The sequence below is a fragment of the Amblyomma americanum genome, chromosome 1, assembly GCF_052857255.1.
Source record: "Amblyomma americanum isolate KBUSLIRL-KWMA chromosome 1, ASM5285725v1, whole genome shotgun sequence".
NCBI classification, from domain to species: Eukaryota; Metazoa; Arthropoda; class Arachnida; order Ixodida; family Ixodidae; genus Amblyomma; species Amblyomma americanum.
The window spans coordinates 382,715,181-382,740,821 of NC_135497.1; the positions used below are offsets into that span (position 1 = coordinate 382,715,181).

A 25,641-nucleotide genomic window follows, 5' to 3' on the forward strand; every position below is an offset into this window, starting at 1 on the left:
AAAATGACTAATTTACCTTATTTGCCCAGATGTAACACAAGGGGGAGTTAGAGACATCAGGAAAATTTTAAGAAATAGTACGATTAAACAAAATCCCAAACTGTTCAGGTCAACTGTAGCTAAGGGAGGATGCACTGCAGGTCAGGTTTATACCGGAAAAAAGGTTGGAATTTGCAAGCGTGCCTGGACTTATTTGAGAATTGCCAGTCCCAGCTGCTGAGTGTCCGGCATACCTGAAAACTGCTCGAGAACTGAAATCTAGTTACAGAGACCTCACACAGTTTCTTTCTGAGCAAGACAAGGTGGAGATTTTGTCCTGCCTTTCTTGAGTGGAATGGAAGTGGCCCCAACACACTCTTTTATTGATCTCAAATATTTGTCTGTCACAATCAACTCTGTTGACACAGGTATCATTCAGCCATGATGAAGGTCTAGTATCAAACAAGTGGCATTCTTTTGCGTGGAGATAACAGGAAAGCATTACTTCATGCTGAGTGGCAGCGCAACAACCACCTTCAATTTTAGAAGAGGGAACTCTGCAGCATGCAAGGCATGTGCTCAAAAATAAACTTTCACGTTTCTTTCACGAGTCTTATGCTTCCCACAAAATTTCGCGGCTTCTTAATTCTGCTTCGGCGGAATTTAGAATTTTCCACTGCAGAAAGTTAGGGGCCTTGTTCATGCTGGTGTTAGTTCAACAGAACCTTGCTTGATCAATGTCTTGCCTCATAGTGGTACCTTGAGTTCATTCATAGAAGTTTAACAGTGTAACAAGGCTTTTGTGGACCCCGCCTGCCCACTAGTCATTTACCACTTTTTTCTTCCAGTGAAGGAAAAAAGCCAAGCAATCTGGGAAGGTTGGGCATTGCAGTGCTAGGAAACCATGAAAAAAGAACTAAGTTGCAGATGTTGCAAGAACCTGTGCTAGCTAGAGTTTCAGCGATGTCCTGAAAGCAACTCTAGCTTATGGAAGAAGGACTTCTTGCTGCAATGTGTTGTTGCTAGATACAAGTTTAAAAAAAGGCAGTTGGCAACAGTAAACCATGGTCCACAGTGTCCTGTATTCTGCTGACCAATCGCATCAGTAAACGAAATCACCTTTTTTATGTTTGTCTATATCAAACAGGCCAGAGGTGCCAAAATTTGTGACTTTATAATTTTGTATGGCAGTTATCTTCTTGCTTAGGTAACAAGAAAAATTTTACTTTTTTTGTTATGGAGGAATTTTGTGCGGTGGCCCTGAATATGGGTGGAGCTTCCCTGCAGAGTTAAGTTGTATCCGAATATAATATTTGCTGTGGTGCTGTGTGAGGCTAAGATTGCACTGAACCCTCTGCCCTTAGCGCAAATTTGGGCAGAATTGTAGTGCCTTCCTACTTGATATGTATTGCTTGTCTTGTCATGCATGAACCATATTACTTCTTTTTCTTCTTTCTTTTGGTTCATTGTACACGTCATGATCATTATTTTCTAGTAGAAGTTCTTTTATTTTGGTTCACAGCCAGTTCCGATATCGGTGCTGTTTTCGTTCTACGTTTTTTCCCTGACAGTCAAAATACATTGAGACATTATGCTTTAATTGTGAATGTATGCACAATTGTCACTGCCCTGCATATTTTTCTTCTCACTCATATAGCATTGCCATACTTTGTTATTGGGGGATACTTGTGATGCAATGGCACTAGATAGGAAGAAAAGGTGTTGGATGTGCAGGGGACAAATGCTACAGCCAGTAATGCAGACTTCCTGCGGTGCTCTTTGTAACACGTGTGCAAAAAACTAAGGCTCACATTTTGCTCCAAAACGTATTAAAATTAGTTTTACTGTCATGGGTTTTCAAAGTTTGCCTTTTTATGCATTGTTTTAATGGTATACTGAAAACCCAGTCCAAACTTAATGTGTGATGTGAAGTCTGAAGAGTGCAACAATTGTCAGGGGCTTTTTCTGATGACTGTCATGGTCATTTCTATTTCAGTACAAGCTTATTTTGTACAAAGAGAAGCAACAACAGGTGGCTGTTGCTGCAATAAATGCACAGTTTGTCATCAGAGTAAGTGGAGCCCATCTTTCATACCCTTCTTAATTGCTACTGAGGGGATAATATGGGTAACAAGCCAACTATTGCTCACTGTTCCCTCCCTGAGCATCACATTTTAATCGTGATCCAAAGATTCATTTGTACCTCAAAGAGGCTTTTGAGCAGATTGTATTAGGGGTAGCAGATTGATTGTAGCGCATATGTTATGCTGCACTCACTGGCTTTTCTACTTTGGTAAGGCTGTGTACGCCTCTTTTGCCCTTTCTCTCAGAGCAGACCTCATGTCACTAGGTCTGTAGGCATAAGCTTAAATAAGGGCAGTACATACATGCAATAAGCAAGGTTGATATCTTAAAGCTTTGTTTATACGATCGCAATTTCTGCAAATTCATGGGTATGCAGGCCAGTTTATGCCATGCATATTGACTGAGCAAAAATTGCGCTACAAATTGCACTAGAAAATTGCACTACAAGACCCTGAGGTTCAGTGCGAAAAAGGAAGCAGTGCCAAATGGCGGGGACAAAGAGACTTATGACTCAACTTTCAGGCTGTATTCTGAGCTTCATGAAGGTACAAGACACTTCTAATTTGCAGATTGGCTGTTTGTTTCTGCTTCTTTTTCTCAGTACTATTTCATCCATTTGCTTGTATTTCATTCAAAGAGTATGAAATGTCAGCATTGGCTTGCCTCGTTACGCAAGAGGGGAGTGTGCTTTCATGTCTATAGCCGAAAAAAAAAAAAAGTGAAGAAAGAGAATATGGTGCACTGACATAGAATTGGCTAAGCTATGGAATAGTTTCATATGCAGCACTGGGTACGGCACCAGAGGCATTTTATGGCCCCCTCACATTAGTGCTTTGTGTGTGAAAAGGCATGAACTAGTGAAAGACTTTTCAGTTTTTTTTTCTGCATTTCACTGATGCTTATCTCTATATAGATAGGGCTCTTCATTTTTGGGTTTTATTCTTCTAAAATTCAGGAGGTAAAAATCGCGAAATATTTTTTTAGCTTAAATTCAGGTAGAAATCTGGTTTCTCAATATAAAGATCCATAATGCAGGGTTTTTCCAGCTGAGAGGTTTTGTAGCAGAAGACAATTTACTATAAGCGCTTGTCTTTGTATGGTGCATAAAATGGTCTTTTTTTTCTCATTGTTTTCATGAACAATATCGGAATTGAAATTGCACTAAAAAAAACTGTTTACCTGTTCAAATGCTCTTTTTTTCCTCGTTATCTGCAATAATTATTTTTTTGTACATTGCCATCTCCTGCACAGCACTTCCGTGCCTTTGCAAGACCTCTCTGTCCTTGTACATTGTGAAAACATTCATTCAGCATCACAGTGACTATTTTAAATACACAAGAGCCTTAGAGCAGGATGTCGCTTTAGCAGCGTTGAAACAGTAACATCGATAAAAATATCTAGTCAATATGTCTTTGACTGTCGCTCCTATAACATACTTATCAATCTTATTCTGAAATTCAGCTATGTCATGAATAACACGCGTTAAAAGAGGGTTAAATGATCATTCAGCTGAAAACACTCTTCAGTACTGGATACCTACTATTTTTTTCTGGGCGTCTTCCTTCTCTAGAAGGCGATTTTCATGTAGAAATTGGGTTTAACTCGATCTTTAAGAAATGTGTTTGGGGTGAAAGAATCGGGTAAAACCGTATTTTACACAAAAACGAAGGGCCCTGTATAGAGCATAATGCTGACACTTGCATATTGTCACATATTTGAAACCACTGAAGAGTTATCCCTCAGTGTTATTGTCTTGTGCAAATGCATGCAAATGAGGCTAGAACATAAGCAACATGAATGCTTTTGGTTTGTTGTGGTTTTATTGCTTTGGTGCAGTGAAAGATTGAGCAGTGTTTAAAAAAAAAATTGAATAGAGGTTTTTTCTTTTGTTTGTGGGCCGCCGCGGTGGCTCAGTGGTTATGGCACTCGGCTGCTGACCCGAAAGACGCGGGTTCGATCCCAGCCGCGGCGGTTGAATTTCGATGAAGGCGAAATTCTAGAGGCCCGTGTACTGTGCGATGTCAGTGCACATTAAAGAACCCCAGGTGGACGAAATTTCCGGAGCCCTTCACTACGGCGTCCCTCATAGCCTGAGTCGCTTTGGGACGTTAATCCCCCCTAAACCAAACCAAACGTTTTGTTTGTAGAAATTCTTTAGTCGGGCAACTAAAGTTCGACTTCAGTTTCAGACATGCAAATTACACTGGACATCATTAGAGCAGTGCAAAAACATGAAGACAAAGAAGGGCAGGACAACGCGATGCTTTGTATAATTGTAGCCGAACCAACTCACCCAGCCTTGGCTGCTCTTCTGTGTTCGTTGTCTTTTGCACTGTTGTAACTTTGTCAAATACAAAACCTTCCGTCCTTCTGGTGCAAATAATGTTTACAATGCCGAAAAAAGCTGTTGTATTTTGGTGCAGTTTCCTTTGCTGTATTGATGTATTTTGGTGCCTTTATGCAAGTTGCATTTTTTTTGCTTGCTGCTTGTTACTGATGGGCACAGCCTTTTTGCTTGCTTCATTTGTGGCAACAGCTCTTTGGGAACAACTTCTTGAGCTTTGCCGATGAGAAGCGCTGCAATTGGTCTGTGAAGTTTGGCAGTGAAGAGGCAGTCGTCAGTTTTGCAAAGCAGGTTGGTTGCATCTCTTTTTAACTCTTGAAGACTCTACATGGTGGTAAAAAATAATTTCCTTGTGACATATCTGGCACCTGTCCTGACATATTTGAACGGTTTTCGCTTATCCTTTTCAGGAAAGTCCTTGCTGCTCCTGTTTAGTCGTGTATTATGGTGCTGTCTGTTTTAGTGGAGAATATATACTTTTGAACTTTGGCCTGCATACTGTCTCCTCTGAAGGCAAACTCAGATTCTGAGGGTTTAGATTTTTTGCTTGTTGGGAGCTGTGATTGTGATTGTTGTGGGTTGAAATATGTGTGCGGCATGCACACAACGAGGAGAAAGCTCTCATAGGGCTGAACCAAGTGCGTTTTGTGGAAGAGGCAGGCCCAATTCTCTCCTGCATTGCTGATGGGCTTAACTTTTCTGCCACTCCCATTCCAGGCTGTTATAGCCAAGGCCCTGAGTCTTGGTGGTAGTGTTACCGAACTCAACTACTACATCTGCCAGGACTTGGTGGTTCCTGGTGAAGGTGATGGCGACAGCCTCGTGCATGGCAGCTCAGCAGTCATTAAATACACTGCTTGGCTCTTGACTAGTGAACACAGCCTCAAAAAGGCGAGTATAATGACATTTTCTTGTAGTGTAGTAGACAAGCCAGGTAGCAAATATTGAATTTTTTAAGTGACCATAAATACCAAAATTGAGTCTAATTTATAAGGCTGTCTTTCCACAATATCAGATGTGTAGATGTCTGAAAAAACTGTGTTTTGTAGCGTAACTTGGAAGTATGTGTGGCAGCTTACAGTACGCTTTCCTTCACTATGGGTGACGGTGTTTTGTGATGACCAGAGTTAAAAATAATAAGAGATAGCAATACTCTGAGCTCCTGTAGTGAAACTGTGGTCAGTTACAATCCATGAATGCAGTGGCATATACCCCTCAAGCGAGGCCCGCCAGCCAGTAGTGTTGGCCAATTGTCGTGACGTTGCAGTTAATCCCATTTCACAGAGGCACCAGCCATTTAAGCTAAAGGATCAACCGTGACGTCTGGAGAACTGGTCGATGCCATGGGCTGGAGGTCCTCCTTTGAGGGGCGTCAACTGCTAAGCGTTCTTGAGTTGTATCAGACTGTACGTACATTTTTTAGTTTGTAAATAGTGCAATTCTTTTTTTCCAGTGATGTTTGAATAAGAGTACAAATAACAAAACATGAAAAGGACAAAAAAAATGCCTTCATTAATATTTATGTTCTACGTAGCAGCTGATGATCGAAACTAGCAGTGCTGCAAGACAAGGTGGTGAGAGGAAAGAGCCTGGCTTTGCTCCTTTATTATGCTAGCCTCCTGCCTTGCTTGATTTTATTTAATACGGCTTGTGGGTGATATAACCTTTACTATCGATTTTCTTTCATTCATTTGTTGTAAGCAAACCTTGTTCAAGCTTCCCATGTTGCATGGTCGACCTTTTCTGCTTCCTTTTTTAGTGGTGCAGTCATGTCACAGATGCATAGGTGATCATGCTTGATGTCATGAATTCAGTCACTGGACAGGCAAGACACCCTTATTCCTGAGATCATCAAGTGGAAAAACACCTCTTGTTGCCAAATGAATGCTGAAATAATTTCAAGAGGCGTAGTGATTTGATTTCACTAAACTAATGCAATGCTTAAAAATTGAGGTTGAGTTCATATATATTTTGGATGGCCTGAAAGTGGTCTTCGTTGCAATTTCAAGTGGTCTGTTCAAGTGTAAAGGTGCAGTTCTGCCAAGATTTGAGTGTTCATTTTTCGAATCACTTTACAAAGCACATCGCCAGTCTATGGAGGCCCGTGCTAGTACTTCCCTTGCATCAGTAATCAAAAGATTTTTTTTTTTTTTGAGACATGGCTGACACCAACAAATGATGTGATATGAAGGCCATTTTTTTTTCTTCCCCTAAGGAGTAATAGTCTCAAAGAGAACTCTCAAGAGAACCTTTCTTTGAAACTTGCGAGAGGTTGCCTGTGAAACTTGGCCCAAATGAGCTTTCAAAATGTCCATTTTTAGCAGGATAGATTGTTTAGCAAGTTGGTCACAAGAGAAGCAAGATGAGACAAGCACACTTCCTCGCTAGTCCGGTTTTGTCTCTCTTGTGAACGTCACTTATGCATAACCCATCTTGCCATACTTGTCAGTTTTTAGCCCCATTGTGTATTAGAGCTTCCTTCATTACCTTGACCCTTGAGTTTCATCAAGCCCAGAGTGGAGTGCCTTTTACCATGGACACATTCTTTTAGTAGATAGCTGCGTGTTTTTGCATTCATTTTTTTTTTGTGTGATTGAAGCCGACTCGTCTGTCAGTTGCTGACATATTCCATTCTCCTTGCATTGTAGCAGACATGCATGCCTGACTCCTGTGCTCTTGTTCTGCTTGTGATGTCTCGGCAACTAATCCTTAGCAAGAGGCAGTTTTCGCCAGAAGTTGCTTCTGGCACTAGTGGGAATGATCCTTAAGGAGATGGGTATACGTGACTGGCTCAGATTAATTAGTTAGCTTTGCATATCACATGTGACAGTGATAGGAGGGCCAGATAGTCATGATTTCACTCTCTGCTTTTGCAGGCATTTTTTTTGCACTTGAAATGCATTCTAGGGCTCTTTCAAAAAGTAAACTTTAGGTTATGAGACATTCATAGACTTTCGTGCTTGCAGTGTAAGTGCAGAATAAAGGGGACTGAGGTTGTACCCGTTCTGTTTTTTGTCCATTTGAAGAATCTCAAACGTAAACATTTGTTGTGGGCATGAAGTTTGTTATTAGAAACAAACATAGTAAGGAGTAGACAAATTTGAACTGCCAAATGGCATTCGGTGGTGATTTTTTTTTTTGTAAACGTGTGATTGGCAGCCAAGTTACCTTGCGACTTTAGTCATAAAACCAGAAAGTGCCTGCTTTGATCACTGGGGTTTCAGCTAGGGAACTTTCACAATTGATTGTACATTACTAATGTTAGTATTTAAATGTGGAGATCTGGCTGCTGCATTTTGTTACTGTCTTTTCCAAAGGAATTGTTGTAGTCACGATTCTTTGTCACGGTCAGTTGCAGTACTACCACCAGCATTACCAACATAAGAATACATATAGTAACTCAACTTTTGTTTACCTTCTCTGATTACAGCTAGTGCGCTCTGTATCAATTGTTGTGACAGATTGCTTGGAACATTTTTTTTGTGGGGTGTTTTCAGGCTAGTAACATTAAGAGTGATTTATGACTGTTTTCAGGTCTTTGATACTACTGAGAGTGATGAGCCTCAAAAAATTAAGATTGGAAGAGGAAAACATGTGAAGGTGAAATTGTTTTCACTTGCCTCTTTTTTTTTTTAATCGCTGCTCTCTGTGTGACCTTTGAATGAGTTTGATTTTTTTCAGCCTGTGTCGCACAATTTTGATAACTTAAGGTCAAATGATTTAACATGATGGATTTGCACCCTGGGGAAAAATAACACATTTTGTCAGGCTTTAGCACTGCTTAACATTGTCAGCTAATATGGCTTTTAATTCGTACTGTGCCATTGTTCATGTCTTGCTTGTGTTTGCACATGATTGCCTCAGTTTTCGCTATGCCATTAATCCTCAGCTGTTATTACCATGCAGTTGGTCCCAGATTGAAACAGTTAGGTGTATTGGTAATGCCATTATGATTGGATATGCCAGTAGATCAGCTTATCTGTAACCTAGAAGCAAGAATATGGTGCACCCACACTAGCAGTGTGCCACCTGCCTACATACTCGTAGTACGCCACTCACTGAGTCACGAAGCCTTGCCGGCTTGGCATGGAAGCCACATCAAACGGAGCTTTGCAGCTGGTCACTGACTCCTCATAGAACTGTTATTCTTGGTTTAAAGGTGCCAAAATGAGACAGAAGACGACAGGAAGGTCTGCCACTCGCAACAAATTTTATTGTACCGGACAACATGTACATGTATTGCTTCTGCCTTCACGTATGCATTATGCACCCCCCAAGCGTAAAAAAAAGAGATGCAATAACATAATTATGAAAAATTTGCTGTCAGCCACATACTATGAAATTAGTTTCAGATGTGCCAGTAAGGTATGACTCACAAGTGCAGGAAATGCATGATTTTATGTGCTTTGGCAGATATCCATCTTGCTTTGTGCTGCTCGTATCTGTGTTGTGCTATTGTTGTTCAGTTCTTATTTGTCTGAGCAATTTACCTGCTTGAGTTACCCACCTAGTATAAGTTGTGCCCTCTTTTTGTGTTAGCTGCATAAGCATTTGTGTGCATTGATGCACCCTTTGTTGTGAGTTTGCTTCGATCTAAAGATTCTTTCTGTTCTCTCTTTTTTGATGCTGCAGGGCCTGGAGGAGGGCCTTCTTGGCTGCAAGAAGAATTCTCGCAGGCTCCTCGTACTGCCACCCTCTTTTGGATATGGCTCAAAAGGCTTGGGGACCACAATTCCACCAGACTCTGTTCTGGTGTACGATGTCTCAGTCAGCTCTGTCAGCAAGGTGGGCCATTTTGCCTCTGTGGTCAGCGCATGCAGTACGCCACTTTGCTTATGCATGTTGTATGAGAACTTCTCAAATCCACACCGGCCAAACCATCCAAGGTTCATTCGAATGTCTCCATAGCTTACTTGGTATTTGTGGTTGTATCTACCTCCTCCTTCTGAACCATCTGTGTTCATATAGTTTGTTTATAACCATTGGCTGCAGTACATATGCCAGCACCTCTCTGAGTTGGGAGAAGCAATGAAAGACAATACTGTCTGCTGTGTGTGTTCACATGCAGAAGGAACCAAAAGTGAGCACCAGAATCACTGCATACAAGGCTTGTGTTAGGTCCCGACTTGAATATGCGGCAGCAGTGTGGGACCCGCATAACAAGAAAGACATTGCTCAACTGGAGCGTGTTCAGCGAAAAGCAGTTCGTTTTATGGGAAATATAGAAGGATAGACTCTCCAACTGCATTAATTCGAAAGAGTAATTTACAGTTCTTGGCAATAAGAAGAAAAGTTACCCGTCTAGTACTGCTTCATAATTACATGTCTGGAAATCTGAAGGCAGATCTTCCTGATTGTGTGAAGCTGGCGAGCACTAGGAGAACACGTCATGTACATGAGCAGTCATTAGCACCAATTTTCGCGCGAACTAGTGGGTTTAAGAACAGTTTTTTTCCGAACACTGTCGCGGAGTGGAATGGCCTTCCTTCGGGTCTATGTAAGTCTAGGAATTTTGAGAAGGAGCTCAAGAACTTATTGTATGGCTCCCAGTATCTTGTTTGATGACTCTGGTTTTGTGTCCTGTTTACTGACTCACGGTTTTGTAGCTGGTGCTCTTTTAGAAATTTTTTTAGTTGTATGCCCCTCCTGCTTGGGCCAACTCTGGCTTGCAGTATACTGAAATAAATAAATAAATAAACATAATTTTTATAGCAGGCCTCTTTAGAGTGCAGGCTTCTTTAGAGGGCCTCTTTAGAGGGGGACGACCCATTGCGCCGTGGGCTTCTAACTTAACACCCACCAAGATTAATATTGCTTATTGCAAGAAGCATGTCATTGCACTAATATGTTTGCACATGTGCATTGCCTGTTTCCTGATATCTACAGGTCTGTGGGCACACATAAATGTGGCTGCAGTTATAAATTTACTTATTTACTTTTGTTACTGTACTCATCGGAGCTCCGGTTCATTTTGTGAATGCTGTACAACTCATGCTGCCATTTAATGACTGCACCTCTGAATGCAATATTTTCAGTTTCCTGAAGTGTCTTGATAGGCTCAATTTGCTTTTTGCTGGCAAAGTGTACTCTTGTTAGTTCATACTCACTTCATTTGAACTGGCCTTTTGTTCCTGTTAACCATTGGGGCTTGTCAGTGTTAAGTGCAATAAGGACTTTTTTAATTCAGTCAGAAAAACTCTGAACATTTTTAGTACCCTTTGAATTGTAATTATCAAGAGCCAACTGTACTACAGAGCCAGATGCTGATTTTATATTAGGATTATGCTTCAGTAAAAAACAGGCCAGATGGGTTTTTTTACACTGTGCGATCAAACAATAAAGCACCCACAGACTCTGCATCAACCAAAGCATTCTCGTAGTGATGCATAGGCGCTGCCAAAATAATATGGAGCATGCTTCAGCATTAGAACTTTTCTTGTGCATTCTGTATACACTAGAGTATACTGTATACAGAATGTATGCAACTTATACTGTATACAGAATTTTCACAGGGTCGTGAAAAATATTTGCATTATTCAGAATCCGTTAGCAGAAGCACGGGAAATACATTAATGCAGGTCTTTTTACGGCTGATGGGATTTATTTATGGCTGCGCACGACCGCTCAGTACTCGCGGTGCATACTGCACCACTGGCGATCACGGAGTCAGAGATGTGAGGGGCAACACTTAATGCTCGCTGGTGTGATTAGAGCAACTTATCGTCAATGTGGCGCGGGAAGACATTTGGAACATTTGGAATTTTGCTTATTGCACACAGTACACTTTGGCCAGGGAATTTTACACATTCGTATCAGCTGTGATCGTATTATGAAGATTGCATGGTAAAGACATGACTTTCTTAGGGATATATGTGAGCACAAAAGTGACATTTGCTAGCATATGTATCAAGTGCCTCCTAATTCGCACTGGGTGAGGAGCTTGATCACCAAAGCATGCTCAGTGTTTTTTCGGCTGCGACTGTACATTGGTAGTACACATTGAAAGTTGGTGACACTTTTTAGTACCCACCATTGTGGATGAGAGGCTGCTATTTTGCTGCTGTGCACAGGGCCACATGTGTGGTGCTCAGCCATGGTAACCACGATTGGATGGAGGCAAAACACAAACACCCATGCATATACTTAGATTTCAGAGCATGTTGGACAACTTCAAGTCCTCAAAATTTACGTCTGGGGTGTTTGTGCGGCATCCTTTGTAGCCTGTGTGCAACCTGGAGATGCAGAATTTAGTAGAGTTTGACCATCTCTAACATTGCCACAACTCAAGCTGATGGCAGGGCAGCATTGTTGCTGAGGAAATAGCACTGCTATCAGTGACATGGATCATTTGCTATGGCCCTTTTTGGGTTGCTTTTAAATGTTGGCATACTTTGCAGTTTTCTTAAAGGGACTAGGAAGTGCGTTCGAAGATTGCTGGTAAATGTTTCATGTTTAGAACGAATGCTTTTGAGTATTTGCACAAAGTATGAGTCCTTAGAACGAAGCTAGCAATTTATAAATTTTTAAAAACTGGTTTAAAAACTCACGGGCAAATTGGTGTGCACGTAGTGACTGTTTTTGGCGCTATTTTTCTAAGAGTTATGCGTCACTAGTATGGTGTTGTCACGGTGAGCAACAGGGAGCCCGGCACTGCCATTTGCTGCTAGCATGACGTCACAGCTACACTTCCGCTAGGGGGACAGTCATCTTCTCTGTCATGGCGTCTTGATCGCCCGTAGCTCTGCAGTCATCTCTGTTGCTGCCGGCCACGGTCGTACTGGAAGGGGGGGGGGGGGGGGGGGGGGGGGGAACGACGCCCCTGTGTTGCCGCCTGTGTCAGCCCGTGCGCCAGGCGACGAGCCATTGCTGCTGCCGCCGGCATTCAGTAGCCGGTTTCTACGCACGGCATGCTTGTAGGGTTCAAAGCCTATCACGGTGGTCACTTGTAGAAGCTGTGCCTTGAGATCCGGGTTCAAAATGCTCTCACAATGACAGCGTTGAAACGTACGCAAACGATTGCGCCGATGGGCGGGTAAGGGGATGCTGCCACCGGAAGTAAACAAACTGGGTGGCGACATGTGATGGTTGCATGGGTGGGGTGCAGTACCAGCCTATTTTCTTTATTTTTCGGGTGCACCAGAGTGTATGAGTACAGAGGGGAGTGGAAGAAGGCCATTTTTAAACGTTTCAGTGTTCAGCCATATACTCCCTTATATGGCTGACTAAAAAACCGAATCCGAAACTAGACCACAGTTCTTTTACAACACACTGGGTGGTGCTACCTATTAAACAGCTGTGATAACGACTTATGCCCATTTGCATCATCATTCAAATTGATTAATTTGAATAGGCATAGTAAGGAAAGAGTTAGAATTGCTTGGAAATGGATACCTTACTGGTGCTTGGTGATTTGGTGCTCGCTTTTATTGGCAAAATGTTTCTTTGGGCTAGTTGATCTGGCATATACAGTGGACACATGGATGCAGAAGGGAGCACAGAAAAAGTGACAAGACAGTGCACTGACCAGCTACTAATTGTGTGCTCTTATGTGCTCCTGATTGAATGCACAGAACAACCAAAATAGTGATCAAGAAAAGGAAGGTAACAAACAAAAGGTGATTACAGGACACGACATGTATTGTGTTGGGCGAAGAAAGCATTTTGTTCGATAAAGTCTCCTGTCTGGGATATGTACTTTTGTGCTTCATCTAAGCGACCAATTGAAAAGGCTTCCAATGCAAGCGCTACCAAGTCCGGATTCCACTGGCCTCAGTTATCTCCCTTGTTTCTGGCAGCTGCTATGGGCAATTACACTGGTCTTTGCAAGTTCCAGTATGCAATCACAATCTCTGCAGTGAAATTGTAAAAAGCCAGAGACAAAAGAAAGTTCAGGACAATCTTTTGAAACAAATGTTTGTTGTCGGGTTGGATGCAAGTGCATTTTAAACAAGTATGTACTTGATATGAACTCTTAACACAAAAGTGCCCTCTATGGCCCCTTTATAAGACAGGCAAAAGTAAAAAAGTGAATACTGGGTTCTCGTTAGATTTTACTGACTGTATTTCGTTGTCCTCATTGCTCTCATTGTATGGTTGTATCCGTTTTACTAGATTTATTTTTTTTTGTTTCAACCTCTTTGGCTTTGTTCATATGTTGTTATATGTGTGTCGCCCCCCCCCCCCCCCCCCCTTATGTAATACCCTGTAAAGGGTTCCTTAAGGGTTCAATAAATGATGATGAAAAAAGTTGCCATTCATTGTTTTTGCAACTTCTTTGTTTTATTCAAATACAGCCTAAGCCAGCAGCCAAGGACAGCACCCCACGGTCTTCCACTCCTGTCTCTGCTGCAGCTGTGGATGCAGACAAGAGAGAAGCAAGGAGCTCCTCACATGGGTTAGCTGTGCATCTTTTCATTCTTAATCACAGGGTTCGCCCCTTTGGTCTAGTTGTGGCATGTCGCAACCTGCGACCCTTCCTGTGCATCAAGCAGGAAGGCATAGTTGGTGCTGCGGTGAGGGACAAACTCGTCCAACCACTGGCTTGGCCATTTGATTCCCTGTGGTCTGGATGGCTGAAAACTTCACATTGTGGCAGAGATTGTCTCCAATGTGCAACTTACACTGGAGTGGCCAGTAGTGCAGCGAGCTAGTTCTTTGAGGTAGTTCATAGTGCCATTAAAAGTTGAATGTTAGAGTTGTGCTTACCACTGGTACATTTTGTGACGACAAAGTAGTTGACTGTGCATTCTTAACTGAAGCACTTACCTAGGTTATCTTTTTCTCTTTATTTTTACATTGCCTTTCCGCAGGGGGGCGTCTGCAGCTTGCAGGCGTTGGTGAGTGGCGACACCACGGGTTCCCGAGCATCCGCAGGGACATCCCCCAGGGGGATGATGGTGAACAGTGCATCACCACGGACCCGAGCACCCGCGCCTAGCCGTGCGTGGCATCGCCGTGTCCGGGGAAAAGGGGATCCTGGTAATTGAGCCGATGCCGAGCGTTTGGACTTTTAAGGCCCCTCGGTGGAGGCAATACACCACTTTGGCCCCAGCTTCCTGTAGACGGCACCTCCGGCCTGACCCGACCGGGCGGAAATCGGCAGTCGCCTTTTCCTATCCTCCCCTTCATCTTTCATATTCCTATCTCTTTCTAAAAGCTCTCCTATCTCCTACTCACTTCTTGGTTTTTCCTTCTTTCCTGGCGGCGAGGGTTAACCTTGTGTGACCAACTACCCTGAGTTGCGTCATATTTGGTTATAGTTGAGGTGTACAGCTGGCGTGGGCAGGACTTGCTATTAAGTTCCTGTCCCGTCCCCTTGTTGGCCTCCGTGGTGGGTGGCTGGCACCATGACCGAAAAACATTTTTTTTTATGGCTCCCCTACTTTCAAAACCTGATCGCTCTCTCAAAAGAGGGCGGAACGAGGCAGGCAACTTCTTTCAAAAAAGAAAAGTAACTTTCCCCAAATATCACGTGATCCACAGTGAACAACAAGATAAACAGGCAAGAATAATATCCCCCTTCCTTGTGTCAAAAGTGCTTGACTGAAGCCTTAGGCATTGGCTATAAGCTGTCAAAAATGGCCAGCGGTGACTTATTGCTCGAACTGTGTGACAATGTCCAACACTCTAAGCTCTCCAACCAAACGTCCATAGGGGAAATCCCGGTCTCCGTGACTTCTCATCGCTCACTTAACACTGTCGGAGGCGTAATATCGAAAAATGATTTTGTTCACATAACTGAAAAAGAAATGCTCGAAGGGCTCATCGAGCAAAACGTCATAGATGTCCACCGAATCAAAATCCGGAAGGACAATAAGGAAATAGACACAAAACACATGATCCTGACGTTCAACACCAGCACCCTGCCCGACACAATCGACATGGGATATTTGAAAATCAATGTAAGACCATACATACCAAACCCTCGCAGATGTTTCAACTGCCAAAGGTTCAGCCACGGCTCACAGAGCTGCCGCGGTCGCAAAACTTGCGCAAAATGTGCTTCGAATGATCACAAGTCTGGTGTATGTGACGCAGCCCTGTGCTGTGCAAACTGTTAAGGAGAACATGCTGCATACTCCAGGGCATGTCCGTCCTGGAAGAAAGAAAAAGAGATAATCACCATAAAGACAAAGGAAAACATTTCATTTAAAGAAGCGAGAAGGCATTTTGCGCTTACAAACACATTCTCCTTCACCGCAAAACAAAACTTCGCTGACATGGTGCGCAGGGGCGTAGCACCACACAGCACTCCGGCACCTGCCAAGGCCGCTTCCACCGAGCCTATGGCAGGGCCATCCACGCCCCAGGCAGGGCCAGCGAAAGCTGCCCTGTCATTGCGAAAGCAGGGAGCGCCGGTCCATGGGTCGGCATCCCACAGGACCTCCACCCGTCGGGAGAGGCCTGAAACTAACACAACCGCGGCTGCGCGGTCCTCCAGCACGTCTGTTGAGGTGGTGGATATAACCCCCAGTCCGTTTGCTTTACAGTGGCGGAACAGCTTTCTTGAGCGAAAAAAAGACAGGCCTCTCATAACGGACCCACCATATAAGTAAATCCCCTTTCATTTCCTCTCAAAAGCATAAACTTGGCTTTTTTAATTCACTGGAATTGTAGAGGACTTATGCTGAATTAGTGACATAACACATATTTTAGGGTCAATGTTACCCATAGTTTTATGTCTTCAGGAGACCAATCTTGGTCCACAACATGTGCATATCCTTAAACATTATAAAACTTTTAGACGCGATCGCGAGCAGGCAAATCGACTCTCAGGAGGCGTCGCAGTTGTCGTCCAAAGCAACGTCCCTGCTCAAGAAATCAAGCTCAATACAAAACTTGAGGCGGTTGCAGTCAGCATCGTCAGCTATAAAACACTAAAAATCTGTTCCATATACATTCCTCCACATTTTACATTAACAGTCCATGATCTAGAAGAACTGATAGATGAACTTCCAGAGCCATATCTGGTAGTTGGGGATTTTAATGCTCACTCCCCTTTTTGGGGAAGCGAGCGCTGCGACTCTAGGGGGCAAACAATCGAAGATTTTATTCTCACAAACAATATATGTCTTTTAAACACGGAAAAGGCCACATACTGCTCTCCAACCTCTGGAAATATGAGCTGTTTAGATCTGTCTTTTAGTTCTCCATCTGTTTCTAACGATTTTAAATGGGACGTTATCGACAACCCATATGGCAGCGATCACCTTCCGGTATTAATCAGTTTGACATCCGCGCCAGAAATCATCCCAACTAAACCGCGACGTTGGAAGCTGCATTTAGCAGACTGGGAAATTTTTATAGCACAAGCCAATTTAGAGGATATGGTTTTAGAAAATCTCAGCATCGATGAGATAAACGAAGTGTTCACGAATTGTATCATTAATGCCGCATACTTAGCTATTCCTCAGTCTTCAGGAGTGGTGCGGCAAAAACACAGTGTGGTGGACAAAGGAATTCAAGGAAGCAAAAAAACAACAAAATAGAGCTTGGGGCAAATTTCGCAGGTACCCTACACATGAGAATCTCGTACGTTTTAAAAAGGCAAGAGCAAAAGCTCGGTACATCTGTCGCAGTGCCGAGAAAGCCTCATGGCAGAGTTACATCTCATCTATAAGCTGTCAAATAACATCAAAGAAAATGTGGGAACAGGTTCGGAAATTAAATGGCAACTTCTCACCGTTCACGATTCCTCTTTTGACACCACCCGGCATACAAACAAGCATAGGGGAACAGGCAGACATTTTGGGGTAACATTTCGCTGCAGTTTCTAGTTCATCTCACTATACGCAGTCCTTCCTGAAATACAAAAGTATTGCTGAAAAACAAAAACTTCCGACAAGTGGAGGTGCAAACCAACAATACAACAATTTAATCACTCTCCAAGAAATCAGTGCTGTACTGTCCGCCGGCAAAAAAACTGCTCCAGGACATGACCAGATACACTATCAAATGCTTGCCCATCTTTCCCAGCCTGCCATAGAGGCACTCTTGAATTTCTTTAGCAAAATATTCACAGAAGGAAAAATACCTAAAGAGTGGAAGAAAGCCATCATAGTGCCATTCCTGAAACCTGGAAAACCACCAACTTCCCCAAGTAGCTATAGGCCGATAGCCCTCACAAGCTGTCTCGCGAAATCTTTCGAAAGTGTACTTAATATAAGATTAACATTTGTCCTTGAATCCCGCGAACTTCTTGATGTCCATCAGTGCGGTTATAAAAAGTGATGCTCAACAAAAGACCATTTAGTTCGCCTCGAAAACACAATAAGAGAAGCTTTTATACACAAACAGCTACGAGAGCATTCACGCATGGTGCTCAAATTTTGTTGTAATCTCCTATGGAAATTTCTTTGTTTATGCCACTACACCCTGGCCAATCCTCCCGTGTGGGTATGTGCCATGTATTAAGAGGCAGAAGAAGAAGAAGGTGCGTTATGCGTGTGTTCGAATCATATCCGTTATGAAGAGCTCTGCGTGGTATCGCCGGAATGGATCAATGTGCGCCTCTCGCGCTCGTCTTTATGAACGCGCATGCTTGTTTAACCTATGCAGCGGTGTGCTGTGGGAAAATACAGTGAAATGCTAGCAGAGCTGCTTTGTTGCCAGTACGCTTGTGCTTTTATAGCTCATGTAGCTATTCTGCAGCGCTTGAGCACGATTGCTTGTGAAAACTGTTGTCCCCAATTGTTTTCTGTGCTACAGCGCGCACGATGTTTGAATCCACCTTTCATGGATGGCAGGCATATACAGCGGAAAACGTCAACCTCACTGATCAGGGATATTTCATTGAACATTATGTTCCGAATGTAGCCTTCATTTCTGAAGCGGCGGCCCTTGCTCAGCTGGTGTTCGCATCGCATGCCGGATGATCGGAGATACTGAAGAATTTGCTCTTTGGTGGGCACTGCAGCCTGCCTCAGACTTCGCACCCAGCCATCAGTCAATCCTAGAAATCCTCCAGGTACCAGGTGCTGCCCAGGACACGCCATCGTCGACAGATTCCAACAAAACGTGCTCCGGAGCGGCACTCAGTCCGGCGGGGTCGGACGCGCAGTACCCTACCAGTGAGCTTCCAGCGTTGTACGCGAGGTGGCAGCACAGGAAAATGAAAAAGGCGGATTATTCTGGAGCCCTCCATTACAGCACTTCTTTCTTCCTTTCTTCTCTCAGTCCCTCCTTTATCCCTTCCTGTTGAGCTCCTGCACAATTTCCTTCCCCCAACAACCAATTTTCAACATGGGCGGTATGAGACAAGCGACAACTGCCCGCGACAACGTCGGCGACAAAAACAAGTTGACAACGATGACAATCCGGCTGCCATCTCGAAGTGTCAGAGAGCGCAGGGACCTCTACTGGCAACAATGAGGTACCGAAAGTATGTCAAGCCAATCCAAATGCAGTGTAAATCCACTTCAATCCAAGATGGCCGATTCTGGCCCACAGGCGACTGAAATTAGTCCGAAAAATTGAACTTTCGGACTTTTAAAGTCCGAAATATCCGTCGCGAATATGTATGCGCTTCTATGGGGTGACTGACGGTGCCTCATCGAGGTCTGAAATATCCTACAAGTCCGAATTATTGGAGTCTGAATTACCCGTCGGCTACTGTAAACGCACTGAAAAAGAAAGCCTCCAGATCCCTAAATATACTCAAAGTACTGTCACATAAACGTTGGGGTGCTGATAGGAGACGTCTTTTACAAATCTATCGCTCAGTGGTGCGCTCCACCTTAGACTATGGATGTATTGTTTATGGGTCAGCGAGACCTTCGTACCTGAAACGACTAGATCCAATACATAATTTAGGTTTGTGTCTTTCCTCTGGTGCTTACAGGACGTCGCCGATAAATAGTCTCTATGTAGAAATCAACGAACCGTCACTTACAGATAGAGGAACCATGCTCACCTGCTCATACATCTTAAAAATCCGTTCACTGCCCAAACACTTATGTTACCCAATAGTCACAAAGTGCCCATCTAGAACATTGTTTAACAATTAACCACTCGCTATTAAGCCACTCCTGCGTTTTGAAGCGATGTGCCAAAACCTCGGCGTACTAGATACATTACCTGACATTGCTCGGAGACGAGATTCACTACCTCCTTGGTACAATTTTCCTGCAATCTGTGATCTCACTCTTACTCAGTTCCATAAAAAACAAACTCCACACCAACATATACTACAAGAATTCCTTGCACTCGAAGAAAAATACAGTAGTTATGTAGGAAGCGCAGTGGTCCGAGGGAAGTCGGAGAAAACAGTACGACTTCCACAGTGCTCATCCATCTTCACTGCAGAATGTTACGCAGTCTGTGTGGCCGTAGAAAAAATAGAAAACGAAAACCTCACCAACAGTATTATTTGCACAGACTCCCTCAGTATACTTACAGCTCTGCACTCTAGAAATGCAGTCACTCCGATTCTTGGTGACATCATACACAAAATAGTTGAAGTTGAAGTTTATTCCTTTTTCCTTTCTTACAAAGGAGGAGCCGGGACTAAAAGGTGCGGCGACAGCTTGACAATGGTTCCGGCTCCTTTACATACCCGGCAGTACAGGAGGAAAAGCGACGGCTATACATACAACAAACATACATACATACAAAGCAAAACTAAATAAATCAACACTTCGCAGACCACCTACGCACATCATGCAAAAATGACAAAATAAAATGCGATGCGATGAAAAGGTCATAGATAATCATACAAAGAATGGTGCATAATAATCAGAAAGATTGCATCTGAAATTCTCAAGGAAAAGAATTCTCCCGGCAGTATTCCCGAATTTCGTGTTTTGATTTTCAGGTTATGTCAAAATTTTCTTCGTTAATCTGTTCAGCAGAATTGGAAGGTTATAACATAAGGATTGATTCACATAATAGGCTCTTGGTGTTGGGGTAAACCAAATTTCTCTGTGTCTTGTCTCACGGCAGCTGGCGTTTTCTCTGAGTTGTGCAAGCAAAATGATGAGGTTGTCGGGGTGTTTTAGGTGAGATTTGTAACATGATAGTAGTCTATAAGTATATAACGCAAATATTGGAAGGATTTCATACTTTACAAAAATATTCCTGGTGGGAGAAAAGAGTGGTACATTGGCAATACATCTCACTGCTTTTTTCTGAAGCAGATGTATCTTGTTAAGATTTGTTATGCCTGTTGTGCCCCACACTATGTTACAGTATTGCAAATGAGAAAGTACTAACGCATTGTAAAGTATGATCTTTACCCTTATTGGAAGAATGTGCCTAAACCGCGCAAGTATACCAAAGGCTGAGGCGACCTTTGAACGTATGCAATCAATATGTGTATTCCAAGTTAAATTGCTTGAAAAGGTAACTCCCAGTGTTTTTACGGACTCAACGAGCTCTATAGGCTGGCTATTGAATACGGCTTTGATAGGTCGCGATATTTTCTTTCCCTTAGGACGGAACAACATAATTTTAGTCTTCACTGGATTTATTCGTAGATAATTTGCTTCTGCCCATAAACTGAGTTGAATAAGTGCATTGCTTGTTTGTTTTTCAACGTCTGTTTCGGAAGTACCTGTGATAAAGAAAGATGTGTCATCAGCATATGATACTACATGAGCGCTACTTGTGCTGTAGCAAATATCATTTATATAAATTAAGAACAGTAATGGCCCAAGTATGCTTAGTTGAGGCACTCCAGATGTTATAGGGAGAGTAGAAGAAGTTGCTGCGTTTATATTTACATACTGAGCTCTGTGTGATAAGTAGGATTCTAATAAAGTTAGCGCTACACCATGTACACCATACCAATTTAATTTAAAAAGAAGGACATCATGATTAATGAGTAACAGCGAAAGCTCGAGGACAAAACATAAAACTCTGCTGGGTTCCCAGTCATGTCGGGATAAGAGGCAACGAGAAGGCAGATTTCTGTGCTTCTAAGGCTCGTGGGAAGGAAATAACAAAAGTAAATATACCTTTTAAGGATTGCATAAACTTAGTACAGCGTAAATTAAGAGAAAAATGGCAGTCCGCATGGAACGGCGAAGTGAATAATAAACTACATTTGGTAAAACCGGTTTTAGGTGAATTTAAATCATGTGCTCACCAGGAATGTTTTAAGGAAGTGATTTTATGCCGTCTTTGAATAGACCACACGCACCTTATGCACAACTTCCTGCTAACAAAACAAGACAAACCTGTTTGCGAATGCGGAGATGTTCTTACTGTTAAGCACATTTTATTTTCATATGTGAAACTTGAAACACTAAGAAAGAAGTATTTTACTCAATTTTATAATGAATGCATTCCTTTTCATCCAGCACTGCTCTTAGATGATAATGCTATTGCTAACATACCTTCCGTTTTTAGCTTTTTAAAAGAAGCAGGGCTACTTGAAAAACTAAATTTTAAACCACTGGTTCACTTTATTGCATGGTAAACCTCAGCCACTTTATCATTCCTGAGAAGAAGGCTGAAGTTCTTTATTTGATTGGTTGGGAGCCTCAGGATCCTTGCCCAGCCTAGGATAGCTGCTGAGGCTACCTTACCGTTTTTGGGGCTTTTACTGTTAACTGTTTCCAGATTTCCTCTTCTCTGTTTTTTTCAAAGCAGTTCAATATTTTTAGGCCGTCTACACCATCGACGATTTTTAATATCCCTAAACATTCTACGGAAAACCATCTTTATACCTTGAGCTTGGCGCATGATGGCCTTAGCTGCCTATGTGCCATAAAACCCAACACAACACAACACACACAAGAGCAAGGTAACCATGTGCATAGTAGGAAATGCACCTGGCGAATTATTCTAGCATTCTAGATGCAACGGTCGGTTCTAGGCAGCCTTGCTGAGGCATTTGGCAACTTGGCTGCTGTGGTGGCTCAGTGGTTATGGCACTCGGCTGCTGGCCCAAAAGACGCGGGTTTGGTCCCGCCATGGCGGTCGAATTTCGATGGAGGCGAAATTCTAGAGGCCCGTGGGCTGTGCGATGTCTGTGCACGTTAAAGAACCCCAGGTGGTTGAAATTTCCGGAGCCCTTCACTACGGCGTTCCTCATAGTGGGAGTCTCTTTGGGACATTAAACCACCATAAACCAAACCAAACCATTTGGCAACTGGCAAAGGCACCACACTACACCCATGTGCAGAGGGCCAATTTTTTTGATGTCCTGCCTGTCTCCTTGTACTGCTGGCATGCGAGCAATGCAATAGAAGCTCCATAAAATGCTGAACTAAAATTTTGAAGTCTTCTCTGAGGTGTAGTTCATCATTTTACTCAATAATTTGGCTTTGCCATGTTCCTTGCAGCGTTCATAGGAAGGGAATAGCAAATGTGGTAGCTTTTGACAGCAAATGACAAACATCTGGTCAACAAATGTAGTATTTTATGGGGTTAGGTCGCTTGAGACAGTCAGCAACTTGCACAAAATCTGCTTAAATAAGAAAGAGGCTCAAAATCTCGTGAGAGTCCTTGTGCTCGGGTAGAAATTGAGTGTGTGCATGGTGGCATGAGTTGCTTAAAGGAAACCGTGATTTTTTTTTTGATCTCGTCGAATTTAGCACTATTCAGATAGCTTGCGTGCTTAAGACTGTAGGAGACTTGTCAGGAACAGGAAAGTAGGAAAGATGTTTTTGTATAAGGTGTACCAAGGCACTGTTTCTTTTTATTGTGCTAAGCTGCCGCTGTTGCTCAGTAATAATGGTGCTTGGCTGCTGATCTGAAAAGACGCACCATCAATCCCAGCCACAGTGTCACATTTCGACGAAGGTGAAATGCTGGAGGCCTGTTGCTGCACATTAAAGAACCCCAGTTGGTCTAGACTGTCCGGGGCCCTCATCTACGACGTCCCTCATAGCCTGAATCTCTTTTTGATGCCAAGCCCCGTAACTAAAACCAAACAATTTTTGTGATAAGTGTTTCTGCACCAGAAAGAACCTTGTGTCATATCCGTGTAGTGAGTCTTTGATGCCACCACTGGAGCTTTGCCTTGGAGTTCTTGTTGGACATCATAGAGCAGGCACTCACTTACCCTTGGGTGTGCTCCTGGTTCATTTGAAACGTTGGTGGATGTTTGTTCTATGCTTACACACAACTGACAGTCTGTTTTGTGCAGTTTATGCACCTCTGCTTCAAGCTTAACATTCACTTGCAGGCAAGACAAGTTGTTTCTTTCTTTCTCTGGTGCAGTTCTGCCACCCAGCTTCACAGAGTTCTGCCTCACCACCACTTTCACCACGAGGCCAGGAGAGCTCAGAGGTTTGTCGCTTCCTTCCATGTCCCAGTGCGCCTGCAAGTTGTTTGAACTTGGCCTCCGCTTCATTGATTGTTCGAGCTCTCTCCCTAGATTTATACAGAAAAATACTAAAGGTAGCATTTCCTCACTGGCTTCCAGATGCAGGAAACAGTGGTGGGATGCTGCACCAGCTGCACAGTACCTAACTGCACCACAGAATCTGCACTTTGCATGTTTCCACAAATGCTAGCTTCGCAGTGAAATCGGTCCAGTGTTGCACCCAGCTGTTTCCAATAGGAACGGGAACCATACCCAATATCATAACATCTTCCATGTACTGTTAGTGTGGTGATGCCTGTGGACGCATTAAATAGTTTTCTGTTGGTGGCATTGGCCGTATATAGTAATTAAGAACCAGTATGAATGAACAAACAAAGGGTAAAGATAAAATTTATGAAGCCCATTTAATTGCATTTCAACAGCACATACATAACACAATGGCTGCTATGTACTGCTGTTCATGCTAGAATGTACACCACTTAAATTGCCTCTCGAGAAAGCCATATTTCAGGTCCTGCCTCCCGGCTTTGCTGCTGTGTCTTGAAATCTTGTTTCTTTGGTTCCAGACACTGCATTAAAATTTCACCATTTCATCGTCTGACCCCTCAGTTTGCCTCCTGCATTCTGCATCTCTCTCAGCTTCTCACTGGTGTCACTGCACATTTCTTGTCTGCCTGCATCCAAATTCAAAGTTCTTTCCAAACTGCATGCTCCCATTATTGCATTTTGGGTACTGGCGCAGCAGGGCATTGAGGAATCAACTTCAGCCTATGTTTCTTTATCTTCTATACATCATGCATCTTTTCGTCAATCATCCATTTCCCTCATGATCATATCGCTTCACTCTTTCGAGTGGCTTCTAAATGACATGGGAGCTTTGGCAAGGAGCGCAATATCCTCCTGTGTGCTTTTTTTCTTGCTTTAGTTTTACTGCCTGGTTCAATTTTTTATTCAGAACCAGATGCATGCAAAATGCTATTGCGCACAAGAAGCGACCGTTTTTTTCTTGAGCTGTGATGGAATGGAGTTTGGTAGCACATGGTCATGTCACTTAGAAGTAGTAGATTCGTGAACTTTTTTTTGTTGGGTAATAACCCAGAATAGCACATGAGGCAATGAGCATCTCAACACATAAAACAATGCATTCCACCGATTAAGGAATGAAAGATTAAGAGCAGTCATCAACAGGTGTCTGCATTGCAAAATTTCTTGTTATCTGGCGCAAGCAAGATGCAATGCACCAGTAGCTGTGCATGCTATGTGGGCAGAGTTTGAGGGTTATTTTGGAGCGACTCATTTTCTTTTCTGGCTCCATCTGACCACAAAATATACTCCATGCCAGTAGTTCCTTGCGGCACTACCAAAGCTGCGATGAGTGTGCAGGCAACTTTCTCACGCTGTGGAATGTAGCACTAGTATAAGGTAAGCATACGGGCATATGGGATAGCATTCTTTAAGTGCGCATGTGCCAGACACTCTCATCTTGAGACTTAACGTATTTTCACGTCACATACACTTTTTTCGGAGTTTAACGTTTGCGACTCTCGCATGCTCTAAAACATTGTTTTCAAAATGGGGATACCCTTCGAAGCAGGATCCTTTGCCTCAGACTGCATTCATCGTTGTTACTGCGGTTTTCTGTACATTCCCTAGCCATAAATAAGGCACCAAGCTTTCTCTTCATCTCATCTCGCCTATAACAAAACATATGAGCGATAAATTGGCTCTATTTTTTAGAGTGACAATTTTGCCGTTTGTAATCCTAAAAAAGAAGTGTTTGTTAACAAAAATGGTTCGTGTTTTAAAAACCAGATGGCACCACTTGGCTGGACTTATCGTTGTGTCTCCATTTGCATACTTTGAATTAAAAGTGCAAATGTGACAAATGTCATAATGCCCTGCAAAATGCTTTCGGTTAGGTGATGTAAGCGTGCTTATGCTTATGGTACATACATAGCGCCGA

At 43.0% G+C, this 25,641-nt stretch overlaps 1 protein-coding gene across 1 annotated transcript; it reads left to right on the plus strand.

Moving 5' to 3' along the window:
* The first annotated feature begins 420 nt into the window (after positions 1 to 420).
* Positions 421 to 23,687, plus strand: LOC144122853 (FK506-binding protein 15-like). The gene is made up of 8 exons (XM_077655839.1): positions 421 to 429; positions 1,976 to 2,050; positions 4,601 to 4,699; positions 5,126 to 5,299; positions 7,943 to 8,008; positions 9,041 to 9,193; positions 13,702 to 13,802; positions 23,573 to 23,687. The coding sequence occupies exons 1-8, from the start codon at positions 421 to 423 to the stop codon at positions 23,685 to 23,687; spliced, it is 792 nt and encodes a 263-aa protein (XP_077511965.1).
* The last annotated feature ends 1,954 nt before the right edge of the window (positions 23,688 to 25,641 follow it).

What these genes read in the sequence shown, in the direction of transcription:
- LOC144122853 (XM_077655839.1), top strand. An exon ending in GTGAACACAGCCTCAAAAAG is followed by an intron (nt 5,300 to 7,942) that starts GCGAGTATAATG and finishes GACTGTTTTCAG; the next exon opens with GTCTTTGATACTACTGAGAG. An exon ending in GCAAGGAGCTCCTCACATGG is followed by an intron (nt 13,803 to 23,572) that starts GTTAGCTGTGCA and finishes TCTCTGGTGCAG; the next exon opens with TTCTGCCACCCAGCTTCACA.